This window comes from Anser brachyrhynchus, assembly GCF_964034855.1.
Source record: "Anser brachyrhynchus genome assembly, chromosome: Z".
Taxonomy (NCBI): Eukaryota; Metazoa; Chordata; class Aves; order Anseriformes; family Anatidae; genus Anser; species Anser brachyrhynchus.
Genome location: NC_137697.1, coordinates 16,312,381 through 16,327,421, shown reverse-complemented (window position 1 = coordinate 16,327,421; position 15,041 = coordinate 16,312,381). Strand labels below are relative to the sequence as shown.

The window sequence follows — 15,041 nt, the reverse complement described above, 5'->3', positions numbered from 1 at the left end:
TCTAACATTTAGTTATGAACAACAAAGAGATATTGTACCTGCTATTCTTTTTCCTTTTTGTGAATTAAATACAGTAAAAATTGTGCAGCATTTTTTTTTTAGCTTCCTTCAATTAGTAAGTTAGAAGAAGAAACTAAGATGTGAATATTATAGGAAAAAATACTGAGAAATGTAACAATGAATACAGTTTAAGGTTTGATTTTTGGGTGGTCCTGTGTGAAGCCAGGAGCTGGGCCTGATGATCCTCGTGCGCCCTGTCCAACTCGGGATATTCTATGATTCAGTGTGTCTTCCCAGCACATCTTTCCGTGTGAGACTGATTAGCTGCTTGAGGAAATTGAAACAATTATAACCAAGGTAGCAAGTGCATTTCAGCTGTAATTTCATTATAACTAAGCTGATGAAATGCATCATTGCTGTTTCAAGGAATAAAACAGCATATATAAAACCACACTTCTCCCCTGTCGCACACTTTAACTGGCATGCCTTTGCACCATATAGCACCCATACAGCTATTGTGACCTTTTAGTGAGCTCCTTAGAAATAATTGATTATTAATCTGTAGTTTGAGCTGTTTGATTTGGTTCCTTATGAGGCTGGGCAAGTGCCAGCTCTGGTATGAGGTGACACTGCAGTTTTAATGCAAAGCATGTTTTTCCTCTATGTTGAAAGATTTTTATTTTTTTTTTATGATTGACCATTCTTAATATACTCTGCTGGAGTTAGTCTAACAGGAAGCATTTGGAGAAGTTTGCACAAGGAACAAGCTGCCAGTGCCACTGTAGGATGCTCACATCCCAGTCCATTAACTGCACTATTCTACAGAGTGGTGGCATGGAAGTAAAACAGGAACTGTGCTTGCAGAGTTGAGAAAGAAATACAGGAATTTTGGATCCCCTTGGGGAAGTGATACTGTAGCTTTCCTGTAGAAGACAACATTATGTTCTTCCCTCACTGCCCTAATGTATGTGGTTAGTGCCTTTATACTGTCTTTGGGGATATTAAGCCAATTAAAACAGTGCATGTAACCAATACATCGCGTGTTTTCGCTGATTGCAGTCATTCCACAGCTAAGTGACAACATAAAAACTTCAAAACTCTGATCAAAATAAAAAATAAACTGTGAGGATCGAAGACAGTGTACCCTATCAATTAATTTTAATTAAATACTAAATAGTTATTTTTACAGCAGAATTTCAAACTGTGGCACAGATACACTTATTTAGCTGGTATGTAATAACAGCACTGAAACTATAATTCTTTTTTAAGGTTATTTATTTCAAAGAAGAGACCATTTTGCATGGCAGTTTTTTCAATACTCGTGGTAACCAACAAACGTCATAAGCTGTTCAGACAAAAATACTCCTAGTTACATGAGTAGATGACAGAGAATAAACATTGTAACTGGAAAAAGTGAAATGTGGTTTGAACATTACAAGAGATAATGAACAGTTTTCCTTTACAGTTATAAACTCAGAGTATGGGGACTTCTTGACAAGATTTGTTGGTTTGTATTATAAACCAGTAATAGCACTTAGCGTCTTTTCTTTCCTTTTAAGATAAGACCCCTGTGATGAATCACTCAGTAAAACATTGGCATAAAACAAACTTAAAGACATGTTATTTGTTGCCACGGAAAAAGGTGTAAGTTCTAAAATGCAATGATTCTGCATCCCATCCTTACTAAGCAATCCACTGGGCACAAAAGAGAATCAAGATGCTGAAGAATGTGTTTAAAGAAGAAAATCTGCATCAAAAGTTTAAGCTGCTTCATATAATGCTTAACAACTCTTCGCAATGGTTTTCTGAAGTCCATCTATACCTCAGTGATAGATATGTCTACTTTTTCCTTCAAATTTGAATATTCCTCCATCAAAGGATACAGAAATTAATCCATGCATGTGAAATTTTTGAGCAATAAGACTAACTTGGGGCCTAATGGATTGTTTCTGCTAGTAAAAGAAGTTAATGTTGGAACTGTTCACCTCTTGTGTCCATCCTGTATCGCAAAATCGAATACAGAGCACTGATTCACAGAGAATAGGAATAATCAAATAGGAGGAGGCAGATTTTTGCTTCTTACTCTGCTCTAAGAACAAAAACAGTTTTTATGATCTTAATTCAGTTCTTGTTTTGGCAGCGTTCTTTCTTTTCCATTGCATCTCTACCAACAGGAGTGTTTAAACTATGTATATCCAAATTTTTTTTCTTCCTAACCTTTACTCCTCCCTTTTATTGTACATGCCTTTGCTATGAGCAGTGTTGTGACTTGGGAATTGTGGCTCTTACAGCTGACATGTTATGAAAAGGACTTTAATTGCTCTTTATAGGCACAGTAATATGCCTCTTAAAAGTGCTAGCATTAACAAGGCTTAACACAGTCAGTGTTTACAGACACTATCTTTACAAAATGAGCAATAGTATCCACAAGGGACATAATGTAATACCCATATCTCATGAAAATATTCTCTCAATATAAAAAAAACAACCTATCTGTATGCTAATAAAACTGTTTCTTAGTACACACTTTTATGATGAGAGAGATTTTTCTCTAGACTCCTTTTTACTGATTTTTTTCTTACGTAAGTGCTCTTAGCTATGAATGCACTTTATTTAACATTACAGCAACAAGTAGTCTTCCTCCTTGCCTGGCTCATCCTGACTGATCCTTGTATTTGCCTCAAATGTGTGAAGGCAATCAACATGGTACGGATCAAGAACCTGGCAAGGAAAGACATCCGTTTTAGAATATTTACCTGACAACCTTTACAAATGCGTTAGCTTATTGTTGAAAGATTTCACACTAAGGATATTTTTTTTTCACTAAAAGCCATGGAAATTAGATAGAGAGCTTTAAAATTAACCCAGGGAGCTTTATTAACAGTGCATATACAAATAGGTGTGCATTTTTGTCAAAGAGCAATGGTTGCAGGATGATATTATTTGAAAAGCAAAATTTTTATAATGCTATGTAGTACGGCGAATTTATATAATGTCTTAAAATATTGTTACTTCTATTAGAAAGACTATTTCTTTTAAATCATGAAATATTTTGTGAATTTCAGGCATTCATAGTTGATTTCCCCCTCTACACGAAAAAATATGTTTTATTTGTCAAAATTATAATAGTTTTGATTAAGTTTATTTAGGTGTAAGCTATACCGTTGTGATGGTTTCATGATGATGGCTAACTAAGCTCTGGCACACAGCTCTCTCACTCCCCTTGCTCACAGGAAGAGGGAGAAAACATGATGAAAAAAGGATCATGGCTTGAGATAAGGACAGGGAGATTACTCACCAATTATCGTCAGAGGCAAAACAGACTCTCATAGGGAGATTAACGCAATTTATTGCCTATCACTAGCAGACTAGAGCAGTGAGAAAATAAAAGCAAACTAAAAACACCCTCTCCCCATCCACCCTCTCCTACCTCCTCCCTCCAAGCAGTGCAGGGGAATGGGGGCTGTGGTCAGTCCCTGAGGCTTCGTCTCCGCTGCTCCTTCTCGGTCACTCTGTGCCCCTGCTCCACGCGGGGTCCCTCCCACGGGATGCCGTCCTTCCCGAAATGAGCCTGCAGGAGCTGCCCACAGGCAGCAGCTCCTCAAGACCTGCTCCCACACGGCTCCGTACCACGGGGTCCATCCCCCAGGAGCAAACTGCTCCAGCACGGGTCCCCCACGGGCGGCAGCTCCCCCCAGGCCCCCTGCTCCTGCGTGGGCTCCTCTCCACGGGCTGCAGCTCCGGCCCGGGGCCTGCTCCTGCGGGGGCTCTCCATGGGCCGCAGCCTCCTCCAGGCCACATCCACCTGCTCCACCGGGGGCTCCTCCACGGGCTGCAGCGTGGAGATCTGCTCCGTGTGGGACCCGTGGGCTGCAGGGGGACAGCCTGCTCCACCAGGGGCCTCTCCACAGGCCGCAGGGGAACTGCTGCTGCCTGCCTGGAGCACCTCCTGCCCTCCTGCTGCACTCACCTGGGGTCTGCAGGGCTGCTTCTCACTCCTCTCTCCCAGCTGCTGTAGCACAGCAGGTTTTTCTCTTTCTTCAATGTGCTCTCCCAGAGGCCCAACCAGCGCTGCTCCCTGGCTCAGCACTGGCCAGCAGTGGGTCCCTTTTGGAGCCGGCTGGAGCTGGCTCTGCTCTGACATGGGGCAGCTGCTGGGCTCTGCTCACGGAGGCCGCCCCTGCAGCCCCGCCTGCTACCAAAACCTTGCCACGTAAGCCCAATACAGTTTTTTCCTGTAAATATGCTTCTGTATTTTTTCATGAATTACTTTTGGTGTATTATAGAGGACCTACTTAGACTGATGTTTCTAACTAGAGTGTTTCCCAGTTTGGAAACAATGCTTCTAACCTTCAGGAGCTTTTCATCTGTATAAGACTTATCAAGAGCTTGAATGTATAGATGCTAATAAGCTATTCTTTTTAATACTACTTTCATTTTCAATGAATATTTAATACTACTTTGATTTTCAAACTACTTTTAATTTTCAAGGCACTTCATACAACTCATAAGCCAGGGTCTCAGAAATGTGACATTTGTTCCTAGCCCAGCTGTTCTTACAGTGAACAATACTGAATTTCTTGGTAGTGAACTCCCAAGTTTTAGCTGCTGATAGAAGACAGGCATTTTTTGTAGTTTGGTTTCGCATGGTTTGGATTGGAAGGGACCTTAAAGATTGTCTTATTCCAATATCTCTGCCATGGGCAGGGACATTTTTATATGGTCAGGGAATTTTTGTTTATCATTCTTAACTAATACATAATATTTTAACAAATTATTAAGCTCTTTACTTTTATCTTTGACGTCTTTTACTAATGCCATCCTTCTGCTTGCCCTTCAGTTGTTTTCATACTGCTTATTATCTTCTATCATTTCTTGCTAACTCATGAGGGAGAGATGCAGAATCTCTGTGTTGCAGATGCTTTTCCTCTGTTCTTTCTTCCTAGAGCAAAGGATGACTTACTGAGAAACTCTTGAGAGCTAGTTCTTGTGTTGACTAGACTGGCATTTCAGTTCTTTGCTATCCTATTCGTGCATACACTTCACAAATTTTGTTCTCTGCAGCATTGGGTGACTGATAAACAAAGGGTACTTACAGAGTGAGAAATTAATGGTAGGTCAGTTTTTCTTCAGTCTGTGGACAAAAGTCTTGCAGAAAACTGGTGTGATTTTAAATATCTTTCTGACATGAATGCACTCGATGAAAGCTAGGCTGAGACCACTAACTAACTTTACACTTCCTGCTGAAATTGTAAATAAAACCCTGTGGCTTGGCCTACACCCACTACCAACTAGAATAAACATTGTTACCTTCTTCTGTTTCTATTTGAAAACTAATATTTAGATGTGATGTATCAATGGTTTTTTTTTGTGCACTTGGCATATTGTAAGGAGAACTTGCTGTGAAAAGGTAATTGCTGTATCTTTAAAGCTCTAAATGTTAAATATCCAATTGTTGGAACCTAAGATAATATGTCTTATAACTGTATAGTGTTGTGTGTAATGAGTTCTTTTAATGGTTTCAGTATTTAAGAGAAAGCAATTATGTTGGATCATCTAGGAGTCTGTTTAAGGAGGTAATTCCTGAACCAGTTCTGATTTCAGTGGTAGTTTAGGTACTCAGTGTAGATCTGGCACATAACAACCTATGCAAATTTTATTTCCAAGTGTGAAATTGCTGTCTTTTAGGCATATCTTTCTTTCCCTTCCTTAAAGTTAATACTAAGGCGAGAGTGAACATTAATAATGTTCAATAACAATATTAATTAATTAATAATGTTCAAATAACAATAAAATTATTCTCTTGATACACATCAGTAATTGGGAATCTCAAGAGTTGAGTTAGCATTGTGAAGATTACTTAATGAATTTTATTGGGTATTAATGAAGAAATAAAATTGACCTTTTTATGTAAAGTTATCTCCTGTCATTTTAATTAATAGCTAACTACATAATCTTTTATTTTGCAGGTGAACTATGGTAAAGTCCGCAATGAAAGTAGAAAAGGACTCAAATTTGCCATCTCTTGTGGCTGCAATCCAGAGTTTGCCTTTGTGCCATGTGGTAGTACCATTGCTGTTTATACAGTTTTCTCAGGAGAACTGATAACTATGCTTAGAGGACATTATAATACTGTTGACTGCTGTGTATTTCAACCTAACTTTCAGGTAAGTAAAGTGTTGGAGACAACCTGGAATATTTATGCAGATTGACAAACCATATGCAGAAAAAGAAGCATTTTCAGGGAAGAACTTTAATCAAAAAACTTGACTAAACAGGGATTTCTGTGGCCTTTGTATTGACTGAAAAAAGGTTTGGTCAAGTTCCTGTGATGGCCCTTTGTATGTTGGGTTCCGTCCACTCTTCATTTCTTCTCACATAGGTAATTTTTCCATATACCTATAATAATTTTTGACAATATATTGCTATTAATACATCGTATATATTAAGACTTTTTCCTGTTTTCTGTAAGAGTGAAGAGGAGGTATTTGTCTTTCCCTGAAATACCTAAGAATATTCACAGTAAGAAAGAATGTGTTGTTCATTGAGGTGAAATGCATTAGTATTACTTGCAGTACTGAGAAACCTCTCAAGTATTTGGCTAATATAATCTTGTTCAGATGTCTGTAGTTATACCCATCACTGGATCTACGAGTAGTTTGAATAAAGTCATTGAGAACCTGATAAGCTTCGTAAATTAATCTGAAAATGTTTCATCTAGTAAATAGCGCAGCATTACAGGGATTTGTGGCCCTGCCAAACTTTTTTATTTTCTTTCACACTTTTCCTTTCCTCCTGTGGTATATTTTTCTCTCATTGTTAAAGACTTAATAATAACAAAGACCAATTTGTCGTGTGATATTTTACAACAGATTGTTCTTATGGCTTATGGTGGTGTGGCAAGAGCAGAGTAAAGGTTAGCATGGATTTTAAGTCCATTGTATACTTGCCTTTAGGTGCTGAGGATTGCGCCTAATGTTCCAGCTCCTCCTTTCTAGTCTTTCAGTTCTAAAATATCAGGCAGAAATATTTTAGTCAAGAAAGGGTGGTATCTTTTATGGTGGTATCTTTTATGGTGGTATCTATGGTATGGTGGTATCTTTTTGTGACCTCTTATAAAACACATCAGAATTTAATATGGTAGCTCTCATTTTGAGTCCTGTAACTTTGATTTAAACACAGTTTCCCTGCCGCTGAGAAGGATGTCACAGAAAGTTTTAAACAACTTACATAGATGAGTCAATAGAGCCAGGGCTTTACTAGACCTGGTAAAATATTCTGGAATGTCAGGTAGTGGATCCACTGAAAGGTGGAATATTCATGTAATATCTAAGATACATCTTTTCTAGATTTAGTTTCTGTTTATTAGTTCTTTTTGATATTTCTTGGCTAGAGTAAAAAGCCCTTTGTCTTTTTAAGAATAGTTTCCAAATGAAAGTGGTGGTGTGCTTATATGAAGTCATTGTCGGTATTCTTTTTGATAAGCTAAAGAGATGAGACTTCTTAAATCCCAATGTAAATCATGTTTTCCAGTCTGGAAATGCATCTTTCTGTGTTGTGCTTCCCTTTTAAGATCCTTAGAAAACAATCACTCGTGATTTGTGTGCTTTTGTGCATCCACCCATGAGCCGCAGTGGGTGGATGCTCGGTCACTATAGCTGTAGGTTTATGTTGATAGAAACTTCATTTGTTTATCCACTGAGATCCCTGATTCTCTTTTAGACTCATGCTTTACCACAGTACAGTTCGGCGTTCTTGAACTGTAGCTGGATTTTCTTTTTCTTTAAATGTCCTTGCTTTTGTTAGTATTAAATTGTTTCTCTGATGGAATCACATTATTATAGTCTTTGTGTCAACACTAAAGGTAGTGGCAGTGGTATTTCATCTGTTTATGTTCACACTTGTGCTTCCAAATAGCTCATTCTGTCTTGAGACAATTACATTGATCAGTCTTCGTATAATTCACCTAGAAATTATGATTTCCTAGTTACATCTCCTTTTTTTGAGAATGCAGCCGCATTTGTAAAATGTATAGTTACTTATTCTATTTTACTCTTGCAAGCAATATTAAATCAGTATGTTAGAGTTACTCACAACTGTGCATTTCTATTTTCAGTTGAACTAATTGTTAATAAAATCAATTTTGCTTGATAAAACCTAATAATTTGCAAAATGTTTTGCCTTGTTTTATTTATATTCCTAATACCTTCACTCTGCATTAACCGGTTCCTTTATTCATCTTTCCACTGTCTTGTTTAGGATTAAAGAAATGTCTATTTGTTCTTTAATATCTGTATTATTCCACTTACTTTTGTTTAGTTTTTCTGAATGGCGTATTAGCTCACTTTCCGCTTTGTCATATTTCACTGCTTATTAAGATATAATCAGGCCAGAAGTTTTCTGAGACAACTCTTCTAAGTCTCTTTGCAAGTTACTCACCTACTGGTGACATTTTCTCACAACTTTCTTACTTTTTAGCACATCCAAAACTGGTAAACTCTGTTCATACAAAGCAAGGTCTACATCTGTTCTGTATAGTTTTTACCATTTCCACCTAATAGTTGGTCTCTGTCTTTGTTAGTTTTTTTTTTTGTATTAGTATTATTTTAAACTTTTTTTCTTTCTTCAACCCTCCCAAATTGCTTTTCCTACCCACCCCCAAATCTGGTCAGTAGTTTTTCCTTACTATGTTCAGAGCTTCTGGCTGATACTGATTGCAGCCAGTCCTTTACTTTCTTTCTGTTTATTTAGCTGTATTTTAATCACTATCATCGTTTCAACTCATAACTGGCCTAGTCTCTAAAGACACTTCAACATTGCACCGATTTTGTATTTGAGGTGAGAAGTTTCTTTTGTTTGATCAGAACCATGTAATCAAATATGATCCCAGATATCCAAGCAGCTAGCTATTTGCAATCCAATGATATTACTCTTTGTCTGTTCTTATTAGGTCCAAATTAATTAGTAGGTTTGTGTGGAAAATCCTTTGTGTTTGAGATACTGTGTGGAGCTATCTCCACAGGGTGGTATGAGATTTAGTTAATGTGTGTATATATCCCTTATGAGATCCTGGGAATAGAGCCATAAAATCCACTATATTATTGTTGGCCTATTTTTTTCTTACGTAAATCTCTCTGTGAAGTTAATAAGATGTTAGTCTGCTTGAGTAATAAGAACTGCAGAATTTGGCCCATTAATAAGAGCCATTAATCTAATCAGAGGTAGGTAATTTCAAGGGTGGTGTGGAAGAGGAAATCCTCATTGTGAAATCTTTTAGATGATGTTTACTGTTCGATTGAATATGCTGGATACCATTGTGCGACGTTAACTGCTTAAAATAATTTAAGTAAACAAACAAGACCTACGTTTCCCTCTCAGAAAAAGAAGCGAAATAAAGCTCCACACACAAATAACATGTCATAAAATATTAGCTGTGCCTCAGGAACCAGTGTTGTTCTAAATTATAGTTACTTTTATTGTTCAGGAAATGCCAATGACATCTGCAAAGGTATTTGGCAAATACAGTGTAGGACAACACATAAAGATAACTAAAAGTTAGATTCGGTCTTATTGCAACCTTTCCTCAGAGTTTTAAAGCATCATATGGAAATATTATACTATACTGTACTGTAAACATGAAATGAGCTTTATCCGCTGGCTCTTCTTTTGACTGACTTTGTGTGAGTCACCATTTCACGTTGTAATAATTAATTGTAAATACTAGTCAGTGCAGTGTGTATTAACTGAAGATCTTGCAATCCCAGGATCAGAAAATGAGACAAGTATTAATAAAGATTAAGTGGAAGTATGCTGATGTCCCCATTATATTGCTTACAAAGAGGAATTTGGGGGGGGGGGAGGGGGGAGGAGTTCCTTGTTTTAAAGTTCAAGTGATATTCTGCATCCTGCCAAAAGATAGTATGATTGAGTAGAGTACTGCTGACAGGATGAAGTGAGATTTGACCGGTACCTTGGTGTAACTTTGACCTGTAGTCTTCTATTAAGCAAGATAAGTAGGTTGTTTCTCTGTCATAAAACTATAAACTCTAAACTTCTATGTGTTTTATGTGTTCATTCATGGGAGTGGTTTTACAGAAGTGAGTATGTTAGCTCACTTGAATAAAACTACCCACTAATACCCAAGACTAAATGGGTATTTTGAGGAATTAGGCATTAAGTTCCAACACCGTCAGTGTAATTCAGGCAGTTCTAGAATTAGATATACAGAATACAGGAGACATTCTTCAAAGATGGAACTGAAATAATTTATTGAATTTATGTTGAATCAACATATAATAATTATGCACGCATGCACAGAGTTATTATCTTGGGTTCAGAAGCCAGCACGTTTAAAACAAAGCTTTTTTACTGTCAGCTTTAATACAGAAAAATTATTTTGTGTATCTCTCTTGGGCAGTTTAAACACATGACAATACTTAAGTGTTGTCAGACATTTTATATAATAAGCAGGAGTATGACTAAAGATTGAAGGCGTAAGAGAATAACTTTGTGCTTGTTCATTTGGAAAATATAAGTATTGTTAGTGCAAAATGTAATGCAAAGATGGTGCAGTATTTCTCATTAGCAAAACATTCTCAGTTTAAAATGACAGAGAAGTCCATATTCGAACGAACTACATAGATAAAGCTATATTTGACTGTTAGCTGTTCAGTGCAGAGACTGTTTGCTTCCATGTGTTTGCAGGGTGCCTTGCACAATGGGATCTCAGTCCTTTGTCATTACCATAATAAATAGGGTTATTTATATTAAAAATAATAAATCGGTCTTTCTGATCTCTGCCTTCCCAGCAGGACACAGGTTTCATATTGTTCTTTATTTGTTCTTTTCCTTCCCTAGGCATACTGAAACTATGTTTACTTAATACTTCTTTGCTCCATACTTATGCACTCTTCTGGCATGTATCTTTTTAGATGATTTTGAGTTGATTCATACTTTTTAGTTACATTAAAAAATCGTTTCCTTTTCCTTTTCCCTTTTTTTTTTCCCCTTTTCTTACTTCCCCATTGACAATAAATCATCCTTTAAGCTTACTAACTTTTAAAATAGATTTCTCTTCAGGACCTATGAAAGAGGGAAGAAGAAAAGTGCATTTAAGCAATAAAGTTCATTTAAATAAGAACTGTAGTGTTTTGGTGAGCGGTCTGGGGGAAATATCAAAACTTATTCTTTTTGTTTAGCATATTTTTAAAGCATATTGTTTACCAGGATTATATTACAAACTCAAGATGATATATTTGTCTTTATTTCTAAATAAATGTCATACACTTTTTTTTCTCAACATTGTTCAGTATCCAGTATATTTGCATAAGAGTCATTTTTGCTTGCTTTCTTAAAGGAACTTTATAGTGGTGGCAAAGATTGCAATATCCTCGCATGGATACCAGCTCTTCGAGAGCCAGTTCCTGATGATGTTTCTGACAAGGTAATTATAATTAATATTTTGTCAGTTTAAACTATGTTTTTTATGACTGTTATACTTGGGGGAAAAAGTAATTACATAGGAAGTAGGTGTTTGTAGCAATTGCTGATTTAGAGGAGAATCACGTACTGCTTCAGTGCAGCCTTCTGGTTGTTGTGGGGTTTTGAGAGGGCTTTTTCATTGGTAGTCTCATATAACCTTCTGCAGATATCTAGCTTCTTGTTTAATTAAAAGTAGTACTTGTCATTTGACTATAAGTCTTTCAACTTTCACTTTAAGTTCATTAATTTCCATGTAGTTTACACTATTTTGGAATTGGAAAGGTACCAAAGATTGTATTTCAATTTGTTTAGAAATACACAGTTTACTAAACAATAAGATTAGGGATGCTATACTTCATACCCAAATATTTTTGGTGCAGAAGTATGAAGAAGATTCTAGTAAGCTAACTGTAGCAGCTGATGCAAGACATTCAGGCTGTTATCAGGAAGATCATTATAGCAGTGTTTTCCAAGACTGTATGTTTTTCCTCTTATATTAGATCCGGGCCATAAGAATTTGAATGAACAGTTTGAGGGGAGGGGAAGAAATTTCTAGATATCAAGCAACTGAAACCATTCACAAAATCAGAGCATGACAAACTGTATTTGTGTTAATAAATCAAGAGATAGTAATGTTTTGGCTCATAGCATACAAGAAAATCCACTTTTTTAAATTTCTGAAATATTTCATTTTGGGGGGGAAATGATAGGAATTGTAACAGTTATGTAACATTTCTTTGCTTTGAAACACAACATATTTCAAAACTATCCCATGTTTAAGCAAATTTTAAAAAGTAGCTTCAGAAGTTGGACAAAGGCAAAATGTGTTCAACTGACCTGAAATAAACATTTTTGCTTTAGCTGAGAATTTTCCTATTGGCAAATTTATTGTTGTTGTGGTTTTTTTTTTAACACAAAAAACAAAATAAACACAAAATACATTGCATGCCTAGCTCTGATTATAACTGCCACTTTAAGTATGACATTATGGAGCTGTCAAATGTGCCATTGTTTCGAAAACAATTAAGCTGCAGTTGTTATTTGCAAATTTTGTAAATTAGCACTGCCTCTGAAAGAAGCAGTTCTGCCCTCCACCAGCTACTAGTTCCTGCTACCTCTCATGAACAGACATTTGAGTGCCTGTATGGGCAGAATATGAACCCAGGACAGAAGTAAACAAGAAAAACAGTTTTACCCAGTGTCCGAACTATGATTTAGTGCAGTGTGTGATTACATGAACCACTGAGTGGACGCAAAGGAAGCTGAGGTGAGAACTAGCTGCTAGGTGGAGAATGGATTGAGAGCAGCCGTGAGGAGAAGGACCCGGGTGTGTTGGTGGATGAGAAGCTCAACATGAGGTGGCAACGTGTGCTTGCAGCCCAGTAAGCCAAAAATATCCTGAGATGCATCAAAAGAAGCATGACCAGCAGGGCGAGGAAGGTGATTGTCTCCCTCTGCTCTGCCCTCATGAGACTCTGCCTGGAGTCCTGCATTCAGCTCTGGGGCCCCCAGCACAAGAAGGACATGGAGCTGTTAGAACTAGTCCAGAGGAGGGCTGGAGCTTCTCCTACAAAGACAGGCTCAGGGAGTTGGGGTTGTTCAGTCTTGAGAGAAGACTCTGGAGAGACCTTATAGCAGCCTTCCAGTACCTAAAGGGGGCCTGCGGGAAAGCTGGGGAGGGACTCTTTGTCAGGGAGTGGAGTGATAGGACAAGCGGGAGTGGTTTTAAACTAAAAGAGAGTAGGGTTAGATTAGATATAAGGAAGAAATTCTTTACTGGTGGTGAGGCACTGGCACAGGTTGTCTGTAGAAGCTGTGGATGCCCCATCCCTGGAGGTGCTCAAGGCCAGGCTGGATGGGGCTTTGGGCAACCTGGTCTGGTGGGAGGTGTCCCTGCCCATGGTGGGTTGGAACTGGGTGGTCTTTAAGGTCCCTTCCAACCCAAACCATTCTGTGTGCTTATAAGTGGACAGAGGCCAGGACTACCTCTTGAGACACTAGTGCCAACCTATACGAGGCTAGTGAAATCATGATTCAGAAACCAGTGACACAAAACAAACAGTAATATCTATCTGTCATATCTATCTATGTAAAGCTTTCAGCCAGTGCTTCAGATATTTTTGTTGAAAATGGAATTAAATATTGTTTCTTCTCATAATTTATCTTGACTCAAAACAGCAAAATGGCCAAAGAAGTTGTTAAAAAAATACAATAGCCATAAGGCAAACAATAGTTTGTCTACAGATAGTAATTTAAGAAATGCCTTTAGCATTGACCTTATTTGATTTTATTATTTTTAATTAAGCAAACCACTGAGAGAATTTTTATTTTCTTTAGTGTCTGCCTCAGCAGCGTTTAAATCCAGCGTATGAAGATGCATGGAGCAGCACTGATGATGAAGGCTGAATTTCAATTAGGTGGTGATACAAAATTGACATTCAAGCACTGCATTCAAGGACTTTATCTACAGAAGTGGATGTTGTCAGATTTATTGTGACCGGATTCCATGTACTGTTCTGTTAAAGCAAGGTCTTTCAGAAATAAGTTTCCACTTTTCTCTTTGTTTTTTGTTTGTTTGTTTTTTTATTCACTGTGTTGTGGTTTAACCCGGCTGGCAGCTAAACACCACACAACCGTTCGCTCACCCTCCCCCCTCCCTCTCTGGGATGGGGGAGAGAAATGGGAAAGTGAAGCCGGTGAGTTGAGATAAAGACAGTTTATTAAGACAGGAATATAATAATAACAATAATAATAATAATAGTGATAACGATAATAGTATTAACAATAATAATGTGTAAGAAAACAAGTGATGCACAATGGAATTGCTCACCACCCGCTGACCGATGCCCAGCCTATCCCCGAGCAGTCGGCCCCCCACCCCGGCCAGCCACCCCTATATGTTGTTTAGCATGACGCCATATGGTATGGAATACCCCTTTGGCCAGTTTGGGTCAGCTGTCCTGGGTCTGTCCCCTCCCAGCTCCTGCTGCACCCCCAGCCTGCTCGCTGGCAGGACAGAGCGAGAAGCCGAAAAGTCCTTGGCCTGGTGTAAGCACTGCTCTGCAACAATTAAAACATCAGCATGTTATCAGCGCTCTTCTCACCCTAATCCAAAACATAGCACCCTACCAGCTACTATGAGGGAAAATTAACTCTGTCCTAACTGGAACCAGGACACACTGTTACTGTCACATCTAAAGCATTGCTTTTTCAGATTTACTGATATTTATACTTAGCCTTTTGTATTTGTGTATTTTGTTCAGTGTTGAACAACTGATAAAGAAAAAAATAAAAAGCCCTTGGGACCAGTTAATATTGCATTGTTTCTGGTATCACTAATACATAGCTAGATAATCCCTTCATTTCGGAGAGAGATGATACAAAGCATTTTGCCTTGAGGAGGACTAGCTCAGGGTTACTTTAAGTTTATTTTTGCAATGTCTAGATGGAGTGGAGTGGGTCCATTTTCAAGTGCTTATGTGCTGCGGGAGCAAACAGGATTTTGTTGTGTTCTTTTGCATTTTATTAATTTTGCTTCAGTTATATTCAGCTATATTCAG

General features: G+C 37.8%; 1 protein-coding gene across 4 annotated transcripts in view; it reads left to right on the top strand.

The window, feature by feature from the left end:
- The window catches only part of ERCC8 (ERCC excision repair 8, CSA ubiquitin ligase complex subunit), a 34,708-nt gene extending 19,914 nt beyond the window's left edge, over positions 1 to 14,794 (top strand). For 3 of the 4 annotated variants that reach the window (XM_080574106.1, XM_080574107.1, XM_080574108.1), the window contains 3 exons: positions 5,970 to 6,167; positions 11,357 to 11,443; positions 13,819 to 14,794. In XM_080574106.1, coding sequence (XP_080430232.1) covers positions 5,970 to 6,167; positions 11,357 to 11,443; positions 13,819 to 13,887 — 354 coding nt within the window. In that variant the 3' untranslated portion in view covers positions 13,888 to 14,794. Of the gene's footprint in view, positions 1 to 5,969; positions 6,168 to 11,356; positions 11,444 to 13,818 lie in introns of those variants that run through there. The other variant, XR_013943554.1, reaches the window with a different exon arrangement.
- The last annotated feature ends 247 nt before the right edge of the window (positions 14,795 to 15,041 follow it).